Below are 25,000 nucleotides of genomic sequence, written 5' to 3'. Positions count from 1 at the left end.
CATTTCACTGGATTTGTGACTTAAATCATTGAAAACCGCTGCAACACAGGAGAATACATCAACCGTTGTCTAAATATCCCATGTATTGAACATCGTGATTGCAAAACAAAAGTTTCTGCATGTGGACATATTCAAATTTAATTGATTTAAACATTGTTAAATAACGCTGTACAGTGAAGCGTTCTGCAGGTTATTTGTTTTAATACATAATGTACTTAAGCTGGTTATGTTCATGTTCTGTATAGGCATATTACATTATGCATTTCAGTTTAGATTCAGTACAATCATATTTCTTGGTTTTGATGTTTTATTTAAGACAATTATATTCCCTTGTCAGTTAACATATAAACAGTCATACTAAAGCCTAGTTTTCACTTAGGTCTGTTTGTTACTAAAACATATCCAAATAATCAGTAGATTACTTGATTACCAAAATAATCATTAGTTACAGCCCTAGATTAGTAAAAAATATTTCTAAATACAACTGCTTTGTTTTACTTTTGGCAATTAAAAGACACCTATTTTGTCACTGAAAATTTCTTAAAAATAGTGTTATGCTGTGTTCACACCAAACGCGAATAGAGCGTCTGGCGCGAATTATTTCAATGTTAAATCAATGCAAAGGCACGTTTACGCGCGTCTGGAGGTCTCGCGGCGCGAAGGTGTTTAGCACGGAGCAGAACACTCGAATTCGCCTCCGCGAATGACGCAAATTGATGCGCAAATTGAGCGTTTTGCGTGAAAGGGTTAAAAACGCACATTAAGCGGGAATGGCGCTTTTTTTGCATTTAGCGTTTGACACGAATTCGCGTCTGCCGCCCGAGTTGAAAAATGTGAACTTTGGCGTTAATCCGCGCCACGTTAACCAATCAGGAGCCTGTTAGGAGTCACTCATTCAACATGGAGGAACAACTGATCAGTGAGCAGTCAACCGGAGCTATATGACAAAAGTTAATATTTCTATAGAGACAGGAATAAAAGGGACCAATGTATATATAAAACATATTAATAGATTAATTGAATAAAGATAAGAAACGTTTCGTTTCACCCCAAACTAATTATATTTTATCTGGAACCACTAAAGAGACATTAGAGCCAGCGGCAAATGTCAGAAGGTGTAGCCGAGGTGAGGCTGCTCCCGGCGGATACATGATGACGGAGCTCCCGCTGATCGCACGGAGCACATCTCATTTTTAAATAGACGCTGTCTTTAAATAAACCGCATATTTGAGTTTAAAGCAACTACATTCTCGCCTGAAATACTTTTAAAACTACATTTCATGACACGATAACAGTAATATTTTTAAAATTATCAGAATAAAAATGGCAGTTCAAGATGCTGCGTGAACTCAGCTGGCAGAAGCCCCCCCATGAGGCGAGAGCAAACTAGACGCGGTAGGCGCGAATTTGACGCTCTATTCGTGTTTGGTGTGAACACAGCATTAAAATATTGTCTTGTTCTAGTGAACCAAGTCTCTGTATTTAGTCTCATCGTAAGTTTAGTGTATTGTCACACCTCTAGTGTTGTTAAGTGGTGATATAGCTCGTAATCTTCTAAGTGTATGCTATAGATTTCATTCTTCAGGTCAACCATATATTAATGAAAAAGAAAATCAGTTTGAATAAAGAAAGCAATATCTGTGTCATAGTATCCTTTCAGATGTTAGAGTTGCCGCAGTCATTGCATGCTCTGCACACACACAGAAGAAAGATCAGGCTCAGGATTGTGTTTGCTTTAACACCTGAATACAGCACACACACACACTGATTCATGTCTGTTATTTCCTGTGTGTCAGGTGTTGATTAAACAGGAAGTTCAGAGGAAGAGCGGTTACGCCATTCAGCTGGACGAGGAACACCTGAGGGTTCAGCTGGAAACCATCCAATCAGAGCTCAATGCACCGACACAGTTCAAGGTGTGATCTTCAGCTGGAATACAACCAGTGTGTGTGTGTGTGTGTGTGTGTGTAACGTGTTCATATGTGTGTGTTTCAGGGGAGACTGAATGAACTCATGTCTCAGATTCGGATGCAGAATCATTTTGGAGCCGTTCGTTCAGAAGAGCGTTACCGTGTTGATGCAGATCTGCTGAGAGAAATCAAACAGGCAAGAACCTGTCGAGTGTGTGTGTGTGTGTGTGTGTGTGTGTGTGTGTGTGTGTGTGTGTGTGTGTGTGTAGAGGGGGGGTCAGGGTTTTTCCTCAGGGTCTTAAAAGCTTTTATATTGTACAAGAAGGTCTTAATTATGATATCAATAGGTCTTTGGGGACAGAAAGACCAGAATATGGCTGAATGTGACGATTAAACTTCAGAAGACTAACGTTATTTCATTAAATGAACATGAGCTGTGTGTTCTGCTGTTACCACGGAAACAGTTCTACTCTTCCACACACTGCACCTGCTGAAGAGTGAATGAGAAAAGTGACCCATATTTTACCCTGCACACACACACACACACACAGCTTTAAATGTGAACTGGTGGATCGATGAGAAGACAATGCATTATCAAAATCTAAACACAGGTGTGCTGTGATGATGTAGTAACTGTTGTTTAAAAGATGTGTGATTTTGATTTTAAAAGTGTATTGCGAAAGGCAAACACAAACCCCTACAGAGTGAACATACATTAGGTGAAGTCTAGTAAGTTAACAGACTAGTTAGACTAGTGTGCGTGCACATTTACAGAGCGTTCTTTCACTGCGTGAATCAGTCTTACTAGTATTGCGTAAATTAAGATATGGGACAGAAAGCATATATAATTTAACAATTTGATATAGTTAATGTCACACAAGAGTTGAGCATGATAACATATGTGATATTGATTTTATACAAAGGTTCAGTTAATAGTAGGAGACTTACGTTTATAGACACTATATTTCCTGTTTTTGTTCAATTTCGACAAAAAAAATAAAAATTCAAAAAGCGACAGCTCTGTTTTGTCTGTGAGCGACAGGATGCTGTTCTCGAATGAATCACTGTTTAAATGACTCGGTTCAGTCGCAGTGACTCACTTATTAACAGCGACGTGGTGCCACCTACTGGTGGTTTTAATTTCACACATAAGGTATCTATTCACTGTTTTTCATACTTTCAAACATGTTTTCAAAGTTAAGAATATCAAAATATTATTTATGCATTTGTAAATGCAGGTTAAATTATTTAATGTCCCTTAGAGCTGAATTAAACTGTGTGTAATGTGTAATGTTTGCAATGTTTCCTCTGCATTGCCAAGATATGATTTTGTTGATATTGATTTAAATCCAAGAATCTGACTCAAAAGAAGGTGCACACTTCTAGAGAAAATGGCTTAAAGGTAAAAATACCCGTTGGACCATTTCATTAATTTCTATTACTGCTGTGAACATAGCACACAGGATATGAAGAATATCAAAACCTTCAGCTGTCCACGGCACGATTACACACTCAGAAATATATTGTCTAATTATCGTTATCGATAAAATCCCAGAATAATATTTGCCCAGAGATTATATTTTTGTCAGTATCAGACACCCCTAATTTAATATGATTATTTGTTGATAATTACTTAAATATAATACTTATGACTCATCCGTTTTCTTTACATTGGTTTAAAGGCTGAAATGTAAAGTTTATCATTTTGTAAAATTAAGTTTTTGAGAAAACTGCAAATGCTTTTTGCAGTAATCTGCTCTATTCCCGCTCGTATGGTATTAATTCTATTTGTGCAGGTCTTATTCAGTCTGAAGAGGTGTGTTTGACTCCTGACCTGGAGAAACTGTAATGCTAACTGTATTACACACATGTAAACGAGCTGGACGTGTCAGAACTGACCCAGAGAAAGAAGAGTTTCCTCTGGCCTTGTGTATCTCATGAAGATCAGACAACACTCAATAATATAATAGACTGCACATTTAATATAGCTCAACAGTAGATCTCGCCAGCAACACCAAGGTCATGGGTTTGATTCCCAGAGAATGCATAAACTTTTATAAAAATATAGATTCAGTAGCTTGAGTGCAGTGCAATATAACTTAATAAGTGCATACATGTCAGTTTGGGTATTGTTCCTGTCGAAGCTCTAGTCATCCATCTACTGGAAAGAATCTGTGACTATGTTAATAATGTCAAATCAGGAATAAAAATCTGACCGCGGCAGTATTATAAATTTGTAATTATTAAGCATAAATCATCCAAGAACCCGTACTTTGAAGCAGTTTCATGCAGATGATGCACATTATGTTAATTCCTCTCAGCTCTGTGGTTATGAGTAGCTTTAGTTCAAACCATTGAGAACAATCCTGCTCTGTTCCCATCACTGGTTCGTCCTCGACTGAATAAGTGTGTTTCGTTTCAGCATCTGAAGCAGCAGCAGCAGGGTTTGAGTCACCTGATCAGTGTCATTAAAGACGATCTGGACGACATCAAGACTGTTGAAGACGGGCTTCACGACGGCGTTCACGGACGCAGCAGTAAACTCAGCTGATCAACGTGAGACACACACGAGACGCTAACCTCAGACGCAGATCACTGTGTAGGAGCAGCACATTTATATTCACTGTGTGTGATTGAGACTTCGATCAGCTGGAATGTTTTACTGTGTTTATGATTGATTAATAAAGCTTCACCGTATGAACAAATGAGTGTTTGTGAAAGTTAAATCCCTGAAAATAGGGTTGTGTTTCCTGAGACCCAGGGACAGATTGCTGCTCTGGAGGTTTGAGAGCGTCGTGTGGTCTGTGTTTGCTCTGATCGTGTTCACTCGGGGGACGGCGGCGCGTCCGTCTCGGCTCGAGAATGCTCCACCAGCCGAAAGGCCTCCATGAACTCGTTGATGTCGATGCTGCCGTCCTTGTTGAAGTCGATGCTCTCGGCCAGATCTGAGATGGCTTTATCGCTGATGTCCATCTGTAGATGAGAGCTCAGCAGCTTCCACGTCTGACGAAACTCCTCGAACGAGATCAGACCTGAACACACACTGGGATGAGAACACGTCTCGCTGTACGTTTAGGGTTTGTTTAGATGGGTTTGGTTTCTAACCTGAGTGATCTGTGTCGATCATCCTGAAGATGCTCTCCAGGTTTGAATGATGTTTGTAAAGGGTCTCCAGGAGGCTCGTGTTCGCAATCTGACCCAATCAAAGACACAGATCATAAATACAGGGATGTGAAGTTCATCTAACAGTCGGGTGACAGAGTGATTTTTGAAGGGGACACAGATGTTTTGTGTCTGGGCTAAATGCTTTAAAATTTATTTTTAAATCTAACGAGAAAAAAAGCAAATGGGGCACACAGGTACAGCATTTCTAACAGTAGGCACTATGAATACGTACTTATCAGTCCATTCTTCATTAAAACTACGGTTAAAATATCGCTATCGCCCCCTGGTGGCTCGCTGCAGTACAGGTAATATGTAAAAATCCAAAAAAATTTGGAATTAGAATTAGTATATAATAACATATTAGGATACAATTCGTATTGTATTTTATGTTACGAGTATCTGGCCCTTACAGTGTCTGCAGAGAAAAATTCTGGCCCTTTGACAAATATAGTTGATGACCCCTGGTTTAGGCTATAAAAACCTCAATCCAAACACAAATGAATGTAAGCTGAAGCTGACGCCTACCTCTCTCATTCGGCACGAATCCAAATTTTTCCATGTTCCCGAGTGTATGGATGCTAAAATGTTATTTAATATAAAGAATATAGAATAATAGTAAATGTATAATAAATAACGCTATATATGCGTCCGACAGTCGGACTCCAAATTTCATTCAATAATTATTTTGAGGTTAATATCAAATGAAAACTGTTCAGCTTCTGGGAAATGTGTGAAGCTCCTCTAGGCTATTTCAGTTCCCCTCACTCCACAACAAAATAATTTCAATTAACAGTATTTAGAAAAGAACAAGAATTATAAATATAAGCTATATTGACGACAAACCAAAACTAATTAATTTAGACTAAAACGAAACTGAAACCAACGTTTCCGTATTCGCGATGTATTTGAATAACAAACGATTATAAAAAAATAGTCTAATGTTTGTAAACATTTTGTGTCATTTATGTCTATTTCTGAATTAAATATTTTTTTCTCTCTAAAAACAAGTTTCTCTCTCCTTCCAGGCTATATATATATATATATATATATATATATATATATAATATTTTGATAATTTACTGAAAATAAATAAATGACTTTTTAAACCGTTTAACTGATTATTAATCGGTCAAAATCAGCTGATCTGAGTTTGCTGCACTCAGAAACCGGTGACCGAATCAGCTTGTACGAGCTTTTGTCATCGTTAAATCTTTCTCAGACGTTATGTCGAAATTGGTTAGCGCATCTATCTGTGCATGATGATGTCCAATGACTCTGGCGAGCGGAGCTTCTCAGAGTTGGGAATAATCAAAGGAGAGCTGCGGTCCTCGGTTGGGCAGGAAAGGGTAAGTATGCTGCGCTTGAGTGTAGAGACCTGCGCGGGATGGATTTTTCCGTCCCGCTCCCGCAAGATTTTATCCCGCTCCCGCAAAGATATATGTTATTTTCTCCCGCTCCCGCGCGCAAACGATCAAGTTTCATCCCGCTACCGCCTGCAAAATCCCGCGGGTAAAGTAGGCTTTTTAAGCTTTTTTTAATCCATTGCATATTTTGCCTGATACTCTGTTATTTTTTTTCAATTGCTCCCCTGTTGAATATAAATGTAAAAAAGAAACAAATGTTTCGTTTTATTTGGTTTAATTAAATGGATGAAAGGAACGAACATGGAACTTAGAACATAGAACAAAAAAATACAGTAAAAAAGTACGAAATGTAAATAAAAAAATATACCTATTAGGTAGTATAGCCTAATGAATTATATAATAATAATAAACCTGGATTTATTTCATGTTCAAAGGAAAATTAGCCTATACTGCTTAAGAATGCCTTCTTTTCCTCAAACATTAAACACACACACACAAAAAATAATTTTTCCTCAATAAAAAAATAGACAAATTTAAATATTTAGCAAAATAAATAAATAATTAAAAATAAACGGAATAAAAAAAATGTAATGTAGTCTGTGCAGGAAAAGCATGTCGTTCACTAATAAGGGCTTCAGATTAATCCGTCTCTGTGCACTTATGCGACCCAATTACTGAAAGCCCTCTCCAATGGTGCGCTGGGAGCTGGAATCCAAAGTAACCAACATGGCGTGTTACTTTGCTTAATCTCGGAAACTCTTGATATCGCCTTTTCCACCACTGGATCTCTCGCTATTTCGGAATGGAATTACACGTCGCTGTCCATGGTTTCACCAGCACCCTCCCATTCAGAAAAGTCTATTTTATTTTATTTTACTCTATTATAAATAAAGGTTTATCTGTTTTTAGTAATTTTATTTTGCTAGATATTTCCACTTTGCGGGATTCCCGCAAATAACTTTATTTTCCCGCAACCCGCACACAATAATATCCCGCGTCCGCATTCACCAATCAAATATTGTCCCGGGACGCACTCGGTTGCGCTGGGTCCCGCACATAGACAGTAAAAGAAATGGACACAGCGACCCCATTGGAACTCAATTGAGACAAGTGAAGCCCATTTTTAGCGTTTTTTAGCACTTCCGTTTCTGACGCGCAGACTCAAACGAAGCTTGATGACGTCAGGAACCTGTCTGACAGATGTAAATCTTCTAGTAGCTGTGCGTGCATTCGTTAGTGTACTGCCATCGTTAATCTTGCAGAGACGGCGAGCTTGAGCGGGGAGTTCTTTGTCGTGAGTGAGCAGGAGTAAGTATTCTGATTAATTATTTTGTATAGTATTTTAAAATGTAACGCCAGTACGCCATATTAAGTTAATTGCCTGTGAGCTTCTCCTCCTGTCTGTACGGTAATGCGACAGAGAGCCGAGTGGTTATGACGCAATCGTTAGCCTATTTTTTACAAAAACTGTTTATACGGGGCCATAATGTAACATAGAAGGTAATGGAGCCCTTTATACATTGTCGTGTATCTTTAGAAATAAATAATGGACAAACGGAGTCTTTAAACGCCTCAGATGTAAAGTTATTCGCTGTCAAAGTGACGCCAAAATGAATGGGAGTCAATGGGAATGCTAACGCAAGTGAAGTTCTGCTAAAAGATGGCAGCCCCCACCCGACTGCAACTTCCGGTCGACTTCTTTGCCGCCTGGTCCCGCAGTACTCCCAGGTAGAGTCCTGCACGGGTTCGAGTACCTGACGGATGACCCACAAATTTGGCTGAAACGGGTGAAAAATATCCAACTGTGTTGGATACGGGTGCGGGTCGGGTCGGACGCTGGTTCAAAACAGTCACATGCAAACGTAAAAATAGGCCTACGTTCCACTTTTATATATATATATATATATAATCTGAATTAAAATGTGTTTAAGCCTATTTCAAAATTTGTGTCAAAATTATATCGGGCATACAGCTCAACTAACGCGATCGTTATAAAGGTGTTTAAAGGTACTGTAGGGAACTTTTGTAAAAAAAAAATATTTTTTACATATTTATTAAACCTGTCATTATGTCCTGACAGTAGAATATGAGACAGATAATCTGTGTATAAATCAAGCTCCTCTGGCTCCTCCCAGTGTCCTATTGCCATTTGCAGAAACTCCATCGCTCCCGGTAAAAAACAACCAATCAGAGCTGCGCTCCGTAACTTTGTTTGTGTTCAAAATGTAGAAAAATGTATATAATAAGCGAGTACACCATGAATCCATTTTCCAAACCGTATTTTTTGGCTTGTCCTGAATCACTAGGGTGCACCTATAATAAGTGTTTATATTCAGACTATTTTAGATTGCTTCGGGGATACCGCGGCGGAGTAACCCAGTACCTTTGTGATTCTTCATAGACATAAACAGAGAGAAGTAGTTCCGGCTACGATGTTCTTCCGCAAGACGCAAGCAGTTCTGTTTATTAACCGCTAGAGCGTCAAAAGTTCCCTACCGCAGCTTTAAACAACACTTCCACTTGCATGTATTTGACAATCGGAATATCAGATATTTAATTCCATAGCTAACACATTTGTGAATATGGGCCTAATCTAGGCTATCCAGGGGTGTTGTTGTTGTTTTTTTAATTTGCATCTGAAAATTACTTCGTGCAGCTCATTCACATGTGCGCTCTGGCGCAGATCTGCCTCTCGCGATGCTCAGCTGTGAACCGTTCGACTTGAAGCACAACCTCAGACGGTGGTATGATTCGCTCTTTTGTTGTTCTGTTTTTCTTTCAGGATCAAAAATACAACATATGAAAGCGTTTATCTGTATTTCCGACTGATGAGAACTATGCATATACATAAATCAGTCAATTTTGTATTGTATTATGATATTTTATTCTAATGTGATCAGTGACTGATGGACCAAAGAGCACGTATTTCGACATTTGCAGTAAAAACATGAAATATAAATTCTCAGAAAATGCATTTAATACCAATATATTGAAACGTCTGATTATATACTCCATTAATAAAGGAGTCCAGACATTGGAAAAATATCAGTCCACATGCGTTTTATATTTACTATGAGGGAAATAGACATGCATGCATGCGTGACACAAAAAATATTTAACTTTTAGGTAGCAAAATATTTTTTAGTAATTCTGTCAATTACACTAAGGTTATTATATTGTCTGTTAAAATATAGTAAGATAAAATATATAAAAAACGAATATCTTTTAAAAAGAGTTTTCCATAAATAACTTCTGTATGACCTGGCAATAAAATTAGAAAAAAGTGTGTCTAATGTGATTGGCTTAACTGATTTGATTTCGGGTGCAGGTCGGGTGTCGGTTTTCAATTAGTGCTGCTGTCGGAAAACGGGTCGGATGCGGTTTTAAGTACTGCGGGTACGGATTTACAAAATCGTACCCGTGCAGCTCTCTGCTCCCAGGTCTCTACTTGAGTGTCGAATGCACGTGCACCAACGCATAGAAAAAATAGGCCCTTTTTGCACTGCGTCATCAGGCCCAATTTGGTCTTAATCCGGCCCTGAAGTAGCATGGTAATACCAGACTCTGCTACTTCACTTTGCTTCGTAGACAGAGTCTGGAATGGCATAATAGAGAAGTGTTTTCTCTCTCGCTAGGGGGCGCTTGTCTGAAGTTTAAAATCATTGGTTACCCGTAAGCCAATCAGATACGTTTAGTTATGACGTGTGTTATGCGCCTGTACAGCCGCATCGAAGCACAGACATCATGCATCGAACTCAAATCTATGATTGAACTTCCACTGTAAACCTGTTGTTAAACACTCTTCTTGTTCTGGATTCAGTTTGAAAAAGAGTTGAATGTTCTCCATAACAGAGCGAAGTGCATCCCGTGTCTCGTTTCCCATTTCCGCGGTTGTTTCGGTTTTCGATTTCTCTAACCTACAATGTAAAACTCGGCGCTTAGCATCTACGTCACGGCTCTCAGCCCGCCCTCTGCTCGTGGATTGGCCCGGCTGTTTCCAGACCGGTGGCAAACAGAAAGCTCTGACGCTGTATCAGACTGAGTACAGAAGCGAAATGAAATTGAGCGGAAGTAGGAAGTCTAACGTAGTCAGGCTAGCCCTGAAGGCGGTGCATTGCCCTTGAGACTTGACTGAGTTCGCAGCCGAGCAGACATTTCACTCGCTGCTTCAGTCACATGTGCGTATGCTGTAGGCTACTGCTGGAATTCGTGATTGGTAGACAGCAAATTTCAAATATTAAACTGAACGATAAATTTTCGATTCGGTTCAGAACTAAAAAAATTCATTTAGTTTCTGTTTCTGTTTCTGTTCCTGTCAAAATATCGTTCGTTTCCGGTTTTCCTTTTTGTTCCTTGAACCGGTTCAGATCCCTGGTTTCAGGTTTCGTCTGGGACTGAAGACGTCTCTTGCTCATCATCATATAGAGCACACAGCAGATCTACATTAGTCTAATACCGCTTCACACACAGGATTATAGCCGTTGTAGTGGTCACTTACTGTCCACACACTCCGTATTAAACACTGGACTCATGAATAATTTCTAAATGATTCAGCATCATCTGTAATAAAGAGAATAGAATCCCTTCATATGTCATGTGTTTATCATGCAGTATCAACCACTGATTAGTAAATTATACATTTCAGCCGGCTAGAATGAGTACCGTATATATGCAAAGTTTTATGTCACTATAAATTTATGCCCATCCTTTGTGTTTTATTTGAATTTTACTTCTTAAATTTCGCTCTACACTGAACCGTCTGTAAAATATTGTCTTGTTTGCCTGATTTAATCCAGAACAGCTTCTCTAAGCGCATGAAGCATCCGTGTCATGATGCGCTCACCTCAGTGCTGGGCTGGATGACGGACAGCTGGTTGACCCAGTGGTGATAGTCCAGTGTCCCCTGACCGTCCTGTGTGCTGCTGGTCACCAGCTGAGACCTCAGCACTCTCCAGGGCAGACCCAGACGCAGAACCTTCTCCACAGCAGCGGCCCAGTGCTTCACAGAGATCACACCTGACACAGTTATTCACAGACACTTCAGTAAACATCCTCAAACCCTCGCTGTGACCTGGTTCAGCTCTCAGAGTTTCCCAAAAACACGGTTAGCTTCAGCAGATTGTAGAACTATTGCCACTGATGATCTCTGATCAACTTCACCACGCAGCACTGGTCAGTTTATTCAGGTGAGTTTGATTAGGGAGAACAAAGCTGGGAAATGCTCTTCTAAAGTGTGTGTGTGTGTGTGTGTGTGTGTGTGTGTGTGTGTGTGTGTGTGTGTGGTACCTGTGCATTGTGGGTCATATTCCTGAAACTCGTGGATCAGGGCAGATTTGTGTGTAAAGAGCTGCATCCTCAGAGCCTGTAATGCAGAAAGTTCTGTTCGTCCCACACTACACACACACACACACACAATCCTGTTTTACACACTTTCCAACATAATCAGAAACAAACAAAAATGAAATTTTAGACTGAGCCACACACAATTTGTGTTTCGAGTGGAGTTCAGCTGTCACACATTTATGTAGCTGTTGTTTTTGTGTGAAGGAATCTGTGTGTGTGTGTGTGTGTGTGTGTGTGAGAGAGAGTGAGAGAGAGTATCTGTTTGTGTGTGTGTGTGTGAGAGTGAGAAAGAGAGAGTGAGAGAGTGTGTGTGTGTGTGTGTGTGTGTGTGAGAGAGAGTGAGAGAGTGTGTGTGTATGTGTGTGTGAGAGAGAGAGAATATCTGTTTGTGTGTGTGTGTGTGTGTGAGAGAGAGAGAGTGAGTATCTGTTTGTGTGTGTGTGTGTGAGAGTGAGAAAGAGAGAGTGAGAGAGTGTGTGTGTGTGTGTGTGTGTGAGAGAGAGTGAGAGAGTGTGTGTGTATGTGTGTGTGAGAGAGAGAGAATATCTGTTTGTGTGTGTGTGTGTGAGAGAGAGAGAGAGAGTGAGTATCTGTGTGTGTGTGTGTGTGTGTGTGTGTGTTCACCTCTGTCTGAGTGTGAGCTCTCGTGTTGATCTGCTGGACTGAAACTGTTTGAAGTGAGGGATGAGGTCGGGACCCAAACGAATGTAAGCACCTCTGTTACTGCCAACATCATAGTAATTAGAGGCTGAAAAGATCGTCAAAACCTGCAAATGCAAAGTAATCAACTTTTCAGATCACGCCGTCAAACTCTTCGTGGATGGACGAGTGTAAGAGTGTGGATGGCTCACCCTGCCGTTGTGGCAGAATTCATAACCTTCCTGTTTGCACTCATGAGATCTGATGAGCAGCTGCAGTTTGTGTCTGTCCAGCACTTCCTGTGAGACGTCCGGCCCCCAGTAACACCCGCCTCCTCGAACCTCGTTAGGGACACAGCCATTCTGAGACATCGGGTCACTCCACAGAACGTCCACTATCTGAAGAGTGTGAGACAAACAGCACTTTAACTACTGATTGCACATGATGGACACCACCTCAGGTCATCTTTACACGCTTCATATTCTGCTGCATCTAAAGAAGCATGGAGGCAAACGTGTGCTGCTTAAGCACAACATTATTCACAGTCAGCATCAGCGATCAGCAGCTTTGGTGCTAAAGGTCCCTCAACGCTGCACATGTTGAATGCTTTAGGAATGTCAGAGCAAACATTAGATGCAGAGCACGAATTCTGTGTATGGGTCACTGTACTTGGCTGTATGTCACATCACTTTCTTTCACTCTCAGTTTGATTGCTGCAAATGACAACACAAGTCAAACACGGTTACATCACATATTTAACAACAACAATAACACATGCTGTCTGATCCTAAGAGCACAGTAGAATACTTACACACACCAGCAAAAAAGTACCATGGTATTTCAATGGTTAGTTGATTTTATTCCATGGTAGTGCTGTGGTATTCTTTGAAATAAATTATGGTAATCACTCAGTACCACGGTATATATTAAACCACTGTGATATAACCATCTGACACATCACTTTACCATGATATTGCCACAGTAGATTTTCTAAGGTTTCCTAATTGTTTGGTCAAACTGCGATGAGACAGGAGTGTGTGTGTGTGTGTGTGTGTGTCTTCACCTGTTTCCATTCATCTGCATCCGTCTCCAGGACCTGAGCAGGATCTGAGTCAGACGACAGACTGAGGCCGGCCAGGCGACGTCTCTCTCGCAGCTCCTGCTCGACGGAGCGACCCGTCCGGCCCGACTCGGAGTGAACTGAATGCCGTGGGAACTCTGGTCTGAATCGCAGCGGTGTGCCGTGGGTCAGAGACTGAACTCTCCTCCGTCCAGCACTGAGCTCATCGTCTCCGTCTGGCTCCAGAGCTGCGTCCTTCTGCCTCGCTGATGCTCCTCTTCTCTTCAGGGGTCTGAGAGCCGAAACGAACTGAGGGGAAAAGGCCCAGAAGACAACCACTGACACACATGAAACAACAACACCACTGGATTTCTTGTGATTGCTGAAGAGTAACATACTCGGTGGCGCTCCAGTTTGGCGATCACATTCAAGTCTGTCTTGTCAGAAATTCCTCCGTGTAGAATCAGAACTTTCTGGTCGATCACTGTTGCCAGCGGCAACCAGCTGAAGATCTTCTGCAGAAGTTTAAGAATCATTTTCCCATGAACCTGTGATGACATCAAAGGAAAGCACTCAGTCGGAGCGTCAGTGAGGACCCGGGTGAGAGGGTTACACTGGGTGTGAACGGGCCATTACTGTCATCACTCTCTACATCTGTCCTGTTTTCTGTCAGCTCTGCTCTTCAGATTGAGAGTTCAGTTAAAAACTGCTTTCAGTTCCTAATCTTGTTAAATTGGACTTGTGTTTGTCCTTGTCTGTTTAATATAGAGGCAAGCAATCAAATGGTATTAATGGCTGAAATACATTTTATGGACAAAACTATTTTCAGATCTGACAATGCTCTGTTGGAGTAGAGCATTTGTTAGACTGATGTTGTAAGAGAAGGCCTAGCTCTGTTTCAGTTCATCCCAAAACTGGTCAGGTCAGGATTCTGGGCCAGTCATGTTCTTTCACACCAAACTCATTCAAACATGTCTTTGTGTGCTTTCTGCACAGGGTCACAGTCATACTGGAATAGAAAAGGCCCTTCCCCAAACTGATCACACAAAGCTGGAAGCATTGCATTGGCCAAAATATCCTGGTATGCTGAAGTATTAAGATTTCCCTTCACTGGGAATAAGGTGCCAAGCCCAACCCTTGAAAACCAAGCACCAATCCATTATCCCTCCTCTACCAAACTCTCCAGTCGACACAGTGCAGACAAGCAGGTAATGTTCTCCTGGAATCTGCCAAACCCTGGCGCTTCCATTGGACCAAAGAGAGAAGCGTGACACTGCTCCAGAGTCCAGCGCTGCTTTACTCCACTCAGGCGTTGATTGTTATCGGTGATGTGAGACTCGCATGCAGAAACCTGTACCCTTAAAGCTCCTGCAGCGCAGTTGTTGTGCTGATTTTAATGTCAGTGCAAGTTTGGAGCTCTTCAGCTATGGAATCTCTCAGCAATTGATGACCTACTCTGTAAATGTATGCTTTCTATAGAGAGATAACGATTCACTTAACTTTTCAACAAGATGAAATGAAAATACCATCAAAACTTTACTAAAGACTGTTCCCCTCAGAGATACATTCAATTAATCTCTTACCCCCAGTTATTTCGCAATTCGTTTTAACATCTCAAGCGACATGAATCATCTCTTTTTAATCAATTTTCAAGCGGCTTGGGGTGCATCTTTAGATCCTTAGTGGTTTCTTGCTGCTGTTCCTAAATGCTTCCATTCACCAATTATACCACTTAAAGTTGGCTGTGTAATATCACAAACTGACGTATTGAAAAGTTGGCGTCTATCACAGTATCATGCTTTAATTCACTGAGCTCTTCAAAACAACACCTTTTCACAAATGTTTGTAAATGCAGATTACAAGGCTAGTGTTGTGTCATTGGGTCTAAATGAAACATTACAACAATGTGCTAAATAAGGAAAAGTTTTTGCATTTTTTATGTATAGATGACAATTCAATAAAAACCATTTCCGTTCACATGGATCTGCAAACACCAGACCAGGCCGGTAATTGGTAATGCCACTTTGTAAAGAAACTGTAGAGGAATGTTATACACATAAGCATTAATTATTATTATTATTAATTATCATTAATTATTATTATTATTATTATTATTATGCATTTTCACACCCCCAGTTCATTGTTGTTTTGTAAATTAACAGCCAAAACCCAAAGGATTTCAGATTTCAGTTGAAAAAGATGTTATGTAAACAGTCAGTCTGGAATCATTCATTCCTAAAATGGCACAAAGTTTACAATAACCAGAAAGAGTGCATGTAACATGGAAATAGTCTATTAAACAATGTTTGAACGGAGTATGTATGGTAAGCAGTTCGAGTTGAATTAACTACCTTAAAGGGATTTCATGACCGCTCTTATTTGCTAATGCAGACAAACCTTCTGTGAATGTGTGAATGGACAGACGAGTGGAAGGTGTAAATCCTCTTAAGAGTAAGGGTGTTCAATCCTGCTGGAGTCTGCAGAGTTTAGCTCTAATCCTAATTAAACGCATCCAAACCAGATAATGAAGTTTGGGTCCAGTTGGAGCTAAACTCTGCTGGACGTTGGTCCTACAGGAGCAGGATTGGATGCCCTGCCATAGAGATGCATGGTGGATGGTCAGCTCACCTGATATTTCCCCAGAACTTCCTTAGTGAAGCCATACCTACGTGAAAAAAAGATTTTCCATTTTTAAAAGTAAATTAAATTCTGTCAGATCCATTTCTAACTGAAACTCTTCCTCACAAATGCAAATGTAGGTGATTGATTCAATTTGATCCATAACATCTCCACCTCAGATTAACAATGTGGTCCTCATGGTTTCCTCTGTTCAGATGCACGTCATGTGGATACAGCAACAGGAACGCAAACAGAACCAACAGGATCTCTATGGACTCTTTCCCTCTGTCCACGAAATCACCGTTGAAAACATATGGTGTCTCTGCTGAGGGAAAACCATTCTAGTATAGAACAGAAGTCAGTTACTGGCATATTCTAATTCAGTGAACTGTGGATACCAGAATTTTACTGACTTTGTAAAAGATCAACAGCAGATCCTCAAGATGACCATGTAAGTCTCCTGCATGAGAACCAAAGAATGAAATTGCACATTTAATGGCACGTCACACCATAAGATAGCTTGAGAATGAGAAGTAAATGTTTGTCTGCTAAATGATTAAATGTAAATGTGTTACTCACCACAGATGGTGATCTCCTTGTGTTTGCAGGTGCACACGTGACTGATGTTGGGCATCAAGCGCAGGAGCGTCCACGTCTTACCCAGCAGCTGGAGCACGTACCGCGCATGAAGCTTCTGCAGAGAGAGATCTGCACTTAAACACACGCAAGCCTGCAACTTTCATTGACAGACAAGAGAGATGGATTCATTCACTAATTTTGTAACGTACATAAAGCTATTTTGCTGCTTTGATAGAAATGATCATACTTGTTTGTTTTTGAAGGCATCTACCAGCTCTGTGACATTGGAGATGGTCAGTGGGAAGAAGAGATGCGGGCCGGTGTAGATGTCTGGAACCTCAATCTCCTTGTAACAGACGTGTCTCTCCCACTCCATGTCCAGAAACAAGTCACTATCGCCAAACATATGAGATACGAGGTTTCCTGAGGGAGACAGATGCAGAGAGGGTCAGTGTGAATCTATTTAGTTACACTGATCACTTCCTGAGATGAAAAACAGTTGAAGAACATGAGTTTCTTACTTTGGCTGTTGGCAGAACTGAAATGATCCATCAGGTAACCGAAGAAATTATACAGCTGCAGAGGCACAAACAGCATGAGCATGTTTCATGTGTAAAGATGCAAAAAGAGGCAGGAAACCAGTATTAAGAAGACTGCAATAAAAGGCCTCAGATGTCAGGTCTCTGTGACTGTAAGTCTGCGCTGGATTACTGCTGGAGAGACATCAGTGTTGTTTCACCTTAATATGATCCTGTTGTCCAGAATACTCTATAGACTGAAAGATGTTCCAGGTGCAGCGGCGTCTCATCTCCAGCCGCGCCACATACTGACGATACCAGCGCTGGATTAGCAACGCCGCCCGCATCGCTAGACAAGAGGAAAACAGACAGACGAGAGACGAGAGAGAAACAGACGAGGGACAGAGAGACAGACGAGAGAAGAGAGAGAGACAGACGAGAGAAGAGAGAGACAGACGAGAGAAGAGAGAGAGACAGACGAGAAACAGACAGCCGAGACACAGAGAGACGAGAGAAGAGAGAGAGACAGACGAGAGAAGAGAGAGACGAGAGAAGAGAGAAGAGAAAGAGACAGACGAGAGAGAGAGAGAGACAGACGAGAGAAGAGAGAGAAAGAGAGACAGATGAGGGACAGAAAGTCAGACAGACAGACAAGAGAAGAGAGAAACAGACAGATGAGAGAAAGAGAGACAGACGAGAGAAAGAGAGACAGACAGACGAGACAGAGAGAGAAGAGAAAGAGACAGACGAGAGAAGAGAGAGAAAGAGATAGACAAGAGAAGAGAGAGAGAAAGAGACAGACGAGGGACAGACAGACAGAGAGACAGACAAGAAAAGAGAGAGAGATAGAGGAGAGAAAGAGAGACAGAAGAGAGAAAGAGAGACAGACGAGAGAGAGACAGACAGAGAGACAGACAAGAAAAGAGAGAGAGATAGAGGAGAGAAAGAGAGACAGAAGAGAGAAAGAGAGACAGACAGATGAGAGACACAGAGACGAGAGAAAGTCAGGCCAGCAGAAGACATGAGTGACAGTGAAGTTTCTTTAGACTCACAGAAACATGATCTGTCTGACCTGTAGCCGCTGCATGTGAGAGAAAGAGAGAAAAACAGTGTTTGATGTTCATTCACACCCACTGACAACAATGAAACATTTACTGAAATGAAGGAGGTGGAATTACCTGGAACTGAGATGTTCCCTATAGACAGACATGATAGAGACACAGACAGACAGAGAGCAATGTAAGCTGTATTACTCTCAGGAGAGTCATTTAATGGCAGGTATTCTGTTCAAAGCACTGAATCTATGAACAGTGTCAAACTCGAATCATCTTGTTGGTTCACACACCTCGATTGCATGGTTTCAGCTGCAGTTGTGTTGATTTTGTGACTCCACATCCCATGTCACGTCTGTCAGCTGGAAGTACACGTATCAAATCAGACACTTTTCACACCTATAAACTCATTCCTGTTTCTGATTAATGTCACAGCACTTTAACTAGAGGTAATCTGAATTTCACTTTAACTGTAAATAATTCCCTTAACATTGATAAAAATCTGAAATAAACTGTCCTTCCTCTTATTTCCTCAAGGGGATTGATTAATTAGTAATAAAAAAGCTAACCTGTTGTACTGAGTAATTTAGCTCTAATTCTATAAAACACTTCCAGGCACGGTGCTTTACAAAACAGCAACAGAACATCACACTCACGTGGTGAGGGTTAGTCAAAATCCCTCCATGACAGCAGAGCGTATGAAGCCACCAGCAGCACAATCAGTGAGACCAACTTCACTATCAATGAACCCAGAACACTTGTGCTGAGAGACAGATGGTGAGATGGAGCTGATCCGCGTGACCACTTCATCAAAACAACACGCTGCAGCTGGATTAGGGTTAATACTGCAGCTCGGCTTCAACCCAGAATAGACAGATAAAGAGGTGCTAAAGGCCACAGGCTCCGTGTGTTTGAGCTGTCGCTCTGCTGTTCATAGCTCAAATCTGATTAACAGAATGCTGAACCCAGCCACAGCACTGCATGGATTTGAAAATGTAACTTTGATTTATTTTTAAATGTTTCATTGGAACACAGACCAGTTCTCTCTATTCATCGATGGCTTAAGTAATATGCTTTTTAAAAATAAATAAAAATCCACCAGATTTTAATTATTTAGAGTTAGCTATTCAATTATAATAAGTGTATAAATGTAGTGTGATAGGATAATGTGGCACACTATAAGCACATATTTCAGAGAGGAAGTGGCACTGAATGGTGTGGAACTAACAACCTTTCACTCAATGTGGAGAAGACAAAGGAGGTTGTGAAGGACTTCAGGAGAAACTCTGCTGACGACCCCCCACTGACCATCAACAGCTCGACTGTGTGTCACTAAATCCCTGAGGGGGCACAAACTGAGGATCTTACCTGGACCACCAACACCATGTCACTCTCCAAGACACAACAGCGCCTACACTCCCTCCACCGCCTGAAAAGAGCAAGCCCCCCCCCCCCCCCACATCCTCATCACATGCTACAGAGGAACCATAGAGAGTGTGCTGACCATCACCTCAAGACCCTCCAGCGGACAGTGAGCACATCTGCAAAGACCATCGGTGCCCCTCCATCCTGGAGATTTTCCTCACGCCATGCTCCATCAAAGCTAACAGTATTGTGAAGGACCCCACCCATCCCTCCCACAGTCTCTTCCAGCTCCTTCCATCAGCATCAGATCCCGCTCCACCAGACTGATCTTCAGCTCTTTCCCCCAGGCCGTGAGAGCCCTGAACTCCAGAGAGTCTGGAACATTCTTTTTTTTGTTGTGCAGTTCTTCTCTATGCGCACTAGACACTTTTCACACTCACTGCTGTGTGTACATACACCCACAAAATACTCAAATATGTGTATGTTTACATGCTATTGCACTACAAATCATCCTGCACTATTCCCCAGCCAGCTGATTGACTTACGACGTTTCTCTTTGCACATGTACAGTATTATGTGAAGCATTCCTATAGTCTATACCAGGGGCGGACTGGCCACCGAGAGCACCGGGACATTTCCCAGTGGCCTGACGGTCATTCTGACCTGCTGGCTGCCGCTGTGGAGTCGATCAGCGAAGCACTGCCTAATTGGCTATATCCAGAGGCATGCTTTATCTTAGAAAATCGCGCAAAAAATGGAGCCGTAAATGCAAAGGAGGAGAAGAGACGGAACGAATAAAAAAGGAGAAAAGCCCTGGCAACAGACGCAGCAAATTGCTGCAAAATCCCATCCATGTTCGCCAGGGAGCTGGTCATTTATATTTACTAGGGATGGGACGGTTCACTGAAAAATCCGAACCGCTTGGTTCACCACACTCTTAGAAAAAAGGGTTCATTGGGGTTATATATAGAACCATAGGGTTTTTTACTCAACTCCAAAGAACCTTTTATTCTAAAAAGGTTCTATAATGACAAAAAAGAACCCTTTTGGTTCTTTAGGCTATTCATATATTACATTATTCTGCAACATTTTGTATTTGTAATTAAATTATTGTTTGTAGTAACTTAATATCACATTTTAACCATACCGATTTTGGGAGAAAAACTGAAATGGCTCTCTTCGTGGGATATTGATTAACTACATAAAATGATATAAATATATACATTTTCTAACCCCCATATCGTGGGGGAGTATAGTTAGGGAAGTCGTGGCCTAATGGTTAGAGGGTTGGACTCCCAATCGAAGGGTTGTGGGTTCTAATCTCGGGCCGGCAGGAATTGTGGGTGGGGGGGAGTGCATGAACAGTTCTCTCTCCACCTTCAATACCACGACTGAGGTGTCCTTGAGCAAGGCATCGAACCCCCAACTGCTCCCCGGACGCCGCAGCATAAATGATGAACACTGCTCCGGGTGTGTGCTCACAGTGTGTGTGTGTGTGTGTTCACTGCTCTGTGTGTGTGCATTTCGGATGGGTTAAATGCAGAGCACAAATTCTGAGTATGGGTCACCATACTTGGCTGAATGTCACTTCACTTTCACTATCTTGAATTTTGTGATCATTCACAATCACATGCATTCATAAATGTATTTGAATACACCGAATAATGCAGTGAAAGAACGCACTCAAAATGCACACGCTCACTAGTATGACTTCATCATGTAACTTTACATAAGCCTATGCGTGCACTTTTTAGGCACGATTTGTTTAGTTTTTGAATATACTTAATACTGTTAAAAGGAACATCAGTAAAACAAAAAATACAAGTTCAAATATCACACCTAAACACACTTGGAAAACGTAATTAGAACTAGCTACAAAATTAGTTAAAAATGCCTATGCATATACAGCTATAATTCGCGAACCCCAACCTGACTCAAATGATTCGCGAACCCGCTCCGAACTCCCGAACTGATTCAAATGATTCGCGATCCCCAAACTGTCTCAAATGATTCGCGAACACTTTTTGAACTCCCGAACTGATTCAAATGATTCGCGATACCCAAACTGACTCAAAGGATTCGTGAACCCGCTTTGAACTCCCAAACTGACTCAAATGATTCGCGAACCCGCTCCGAACTCCCGAACTGACTCAAATGAATCACGATCTGAATTTCTGATTTATAAGGTCATCAGTAGTAGGACTGTGATCATGGGGAGTGGGGACATACAATTGATGGCTGCATAATTAATATAGATTATTGAAAGTGCTTATATCATATTGCAGAGAAACTCAATGTGCAGAGTGAGAGAAAGAGGGGGATTCAAGGAAAGAGACAGTGAATGCCTTGATACTTCTTGATACTCCATTTGATTATTTTGCCGTCCACAGTCTAAGGATTTTGATTTATTTTTGAAGTATAACCCAATTCAAACAACTGAAAGAGTCAAAGAGTTTAGCAGTCTGGTGGACACATGAATTGGTTGGTGGTGACTGCAGCAACAGAGGTGGCCTGGGGTGGAGTCAAATTCCCGGCCTGATTTACTGTCCCAGTCCGTCACTGGTCTATACATTTTTCCTTTTCAGTCTGTGTATAGGTAAACATTTATATATAGTATATTCAAAGTCAAAATCTGTCAGTAGGCTAGTTGTATATAGGTTTATACTGTTTTACTTGAGTGTTGTATGTCTGTATTTATGTAGCACTGTGGTCCGTGAGATATGACATTTCGTTCCACGGCATGTCCACACATGTAGCAGAATGACAATAAAGGTCAGGTTCAAACTTGAACTTGAACTTGAATATTCAGAATTGAGTCAAAAGTGTATTGGTTTTTACCTATATGTGAATATGGATAGGGTTATGTCAGAAAACACCATTTCTTGACCGTTCAGGAGTGAATGAAACAAAATTATAAGTTGTCCTCAAATGGCAGATAAACTGTTGTTTCTTTCTTTAGATTCCCGTTCTCATGCAGGTGTTGGAATTCCTCCTGACACAAGGGAGTTGCAGCTCGATGGCCTCAAGGACAAACACACCAGCGCTCTTTGATTCGGTTAATCTGAGGTCAGAAGAGAAACCACATATGCTACAACAATGCTCAGCTTTATATTTCTCATGAGAAATTATGGAAAATTTAAACCTTCACATCATTACTTCTATATAAACTCAAAGACAGTGAGGAAACATTCATGCAAAGACAGAGTGTTGAGTGTATATGGTCAGACAGAGATAGAGACAGACAGACAGAGAGAGAGAGAGAAAGAGAGAGATAGATAGACAGAGAGAGAGAAAGAGAGAGAGAGACAGACAGCTTCAGCATGACTCTGTTTAATATGCCGCCAGCCATATCACCCTGGAGCCCAAGACCGGTGTCCCACTGAAGCTAAGCAGGGCTGAGCTGGTCAGTAGCTGGATGGGAGACCTCCTGAGAAAACTAGGTATCTGCTGGAAGAGGTGCTAGTGAGGCCAGCAGGGGGCGCTCACCCTGTGGTCTGTGTGGGTCCTAGCGCCCCAGTGTAGTGATGGGGACACTATACTGTCAACGAGCACCGTCCTTCGGATGAGACGTTAAACCGAGGTCCTGACTCTCTGTGGTCATTAAAAATCCCAGGATGTCTTTCGAAAAGAGTAGAGGTGTGACCTCGGCATCCTGGACAGATTCACCCATTGGCCTCTGACCATCATGGCCTCCTAACAATCCCCATATCTACTGATTGGCTTCATCACTCCGTCTCCTCTCCACCAGTAAGCTGGTGTGTGTGTGTGTGTGTGTGTGTGTGGTGGGCGTTCTGGCGCAATATGGCTGCCGTCGCATCATCAGGTGGATGCTGCACACTGGTGGTGGATGAGGAGATACCCCCTGACTATGTAAAGCGCTTTGAGTGCCTAGAAAAGCGCTGTATAAATGTAAGGAATTATTATTATTATTATTATTATTAATTATTATGTATATTAATGAATTGGCATCAGCACTTGATACACCCTCTCGTCCTGATCTGACCCTAGAGGGCAGAGAGATCGATGACCTTCTTCTGCTGTCGCTCGTGTAAAGGGACTGTACCAAAGCCCCTCCATTTTGGAAAAGTATAATAGCGTTAATTAAAGGCGTGGCCTGTTGAGAGGTGGATTGCTGTTGCTGTCACCACTGTCGAGCTAAGTGGGCGTGGTTTCAGCAACCAGCTCCCGCCTTTTTGCCCATTTTCGGATATCTGGGAGTGATGCATTGTGATGTGCTGCCAAGATGGCGACGGCCTGCTCTGCCCACTTTGAGCTTCAAAAACGCTCATCAGGAGTCTACAGGTGACGTCACAGACATGTCCATGTTCTTATACAGTCTATGGTCTTACCAATAAACATTGAGAAGTCTAAAATCAAGATATTTCAGAAAAAGCCTCACCTTGCTGACAGAAAATATAATTTTACAATTGGGGGATTTTTTTTTTTAATCGTGTTACCTGTAGGTTTTTCCATAGCGTAAGAAAACCATTCTTCATATTCAACCCATCCGTGGGTTGATAATTTCGGTCATGTTCCTGAGAATAAGGCACATTCACATACCACAGATGCAGGTCTGTTTCATAAATGGCTTCTTTATTTGTGCTGCATTACTGTTCCTTTCTGATGTTTTTCATATTTTCTGTCTGTCCTCCTGCAGGTTCGAGCTTATCGTCTTTGCTAGTATGTAACTGTATTATAGTGTTTTTCTCAGTTCCACCTTTATTCTCCACCTACTTTTAAACACCATCCATTTGCTCGACATGAGAACAGTGTAAAGTATTCCAAGGCCAAGCTTGGCCAGTGTAGATAAATCCCTGCTTTCCCAAGCCGCTACAAATAACATTCAGCCATTCCTCTGCAGTGAGAGCGAGAGTCCAGCGCTAACCTGTAGTCTGCAGTCATGCCTCTGGTGTTGTGTGTCGTAGTCGTGCTGTTCGGGTGTCCTCTTGGGAAGATGTTTGTTCTCCATCCTACACCTGAGGCATCTGCTGTGAAAGCCAACAGGTAAAAACTGACCTTTTAAAGATAAACAATGTCACAATGAATGTATTGGATATCGCGTAATTGCATCATTCTCACCTCCACTCTTGTTCATTAGGAGGTTTTGGGGGGAGTTTCATGTGTTTGTACAGGTAGAAACCTTCGTTACAGCTCACTCACTGTGATCAGTCTATGATTCAGATTGATTTAGTCTTAGTTTTGGAAGAGGTTTAGGCTGATATTTGAATGCTCAGGGCAATAGGTGAATCAGCTTTATTACAATCACATCACACTGTTCTTCCATTTGAGACTCAAACCCTCCCGACTGTCAAACTGACCTCATCGTGCTCGTCTGACCAAAAGAGAATTACTGGATATTTTCAGAAAGCTTTTCTTGCTCTGGTCT

General features: G+C 41.5%; 3 protein-coding genes across 5 annotated transcripts in view; 2 read left to right on the top strand and 1 right to left on the bottom strand.

Moving 5' to 3' along the window:
• Nucleotides 1-4,615, top strand: part of nup54 (nucleoporin 54) — an 11,688-nt gene extending 7,073 nt beyond the window's left edge. For all 3 annotated transcript variants that reach the window (XM_052537686.1, XM_052537685.1, XM_052537684.1), the window contains 3 exons: nt 1,797-1,916; nt 1,996-2,106; nt 4,333-4,615. In XM_052537686.1, coding sequence (XP_052393646.1) covers nt 1,797-1,916; nt 1,996-2,106; nt 4,333-4,461 — 360 coding nt within the window. In that variant the 3' untranslated portion in view covers nt 4,462-4,615. The remainder of the gene's footprint in view (nt 1-1,796; nt 1,917-1,995; nt 2,107-4,332) is intronic.
• LOC127942108 (serine/threonine-protein phosphatase with EF-hands 2-like) lies at nt 3,873-17,562 on the bottom strand. The gene is made up of 15 exons (XM_052537683.1): nt 17,419-17,562; nt 17,201-17,255; nt 16,927-17,102; nt 16,680-16,794; nt 16,514-16,560; nt 16,275-16,441; nt 16,110-16,146; nt 13,880-14,029; nt 13,485-13,790; nt 12,634-12,819; nt 12,407-12,549; nt 11,726-11,832; nt 11,283-11,455; nt 5,016-5,103; nt 3,873-4,942 (listed from the first exon to the last, which is right to left on the bottom strand). Exons 1-15 carry the CDS (start codon nt 17,542-17,544, stop codon nt 4,734-4,736), a joined length of 2,085 nt encoding a protein of 694 aa, XP_052393643.1. The 5' UTR covers nt 17,545-17,562; the 3' UTR covers nt 3,873-4,733.
• Nucleotides 17,563-23,871: 6,309 nt separating this feature from the next.
• LOC127942043 (bone morphogenetic protein 6) overlaps nt 23,872-25,000 on the top strand; it is a 3,490-nt gene continuing 2,361 nt past the window's right edge. The window contains exon 1 of the mRNA XM_052537569.1: nt 23,872-24,618. Coding sequence (XP_052393529.1) covers nt 24,515-24,618 — 104 coding nt within the window. The 5' untranslated portion in view covers nt 23,872-24,514. The remainder of the gene's footprint in view (nt 24,619-25,000) is intronic.

This window comes from Carassius gibelio, chromosome A21 (genome assembly GCF_023724105.1).
Source record: "Carassius gibelio isolate Cgi1373 ecotype wild population from Czech Republic chromosome A21, carGib1.2-hapl.c, whole genome shotgun sequence".
Lineage (NCBI taxonomy): Eukaryota > Metazoa > Chordata > Actinopteri > Cypriniformes > Cyprinidae > Carassius > Carassius gibelio.
The sequence above is the reverse complement of the archived record's forward strand: the minus strand, read 5'-3'. Positions and strand labels throughout refer to the sequence as shown.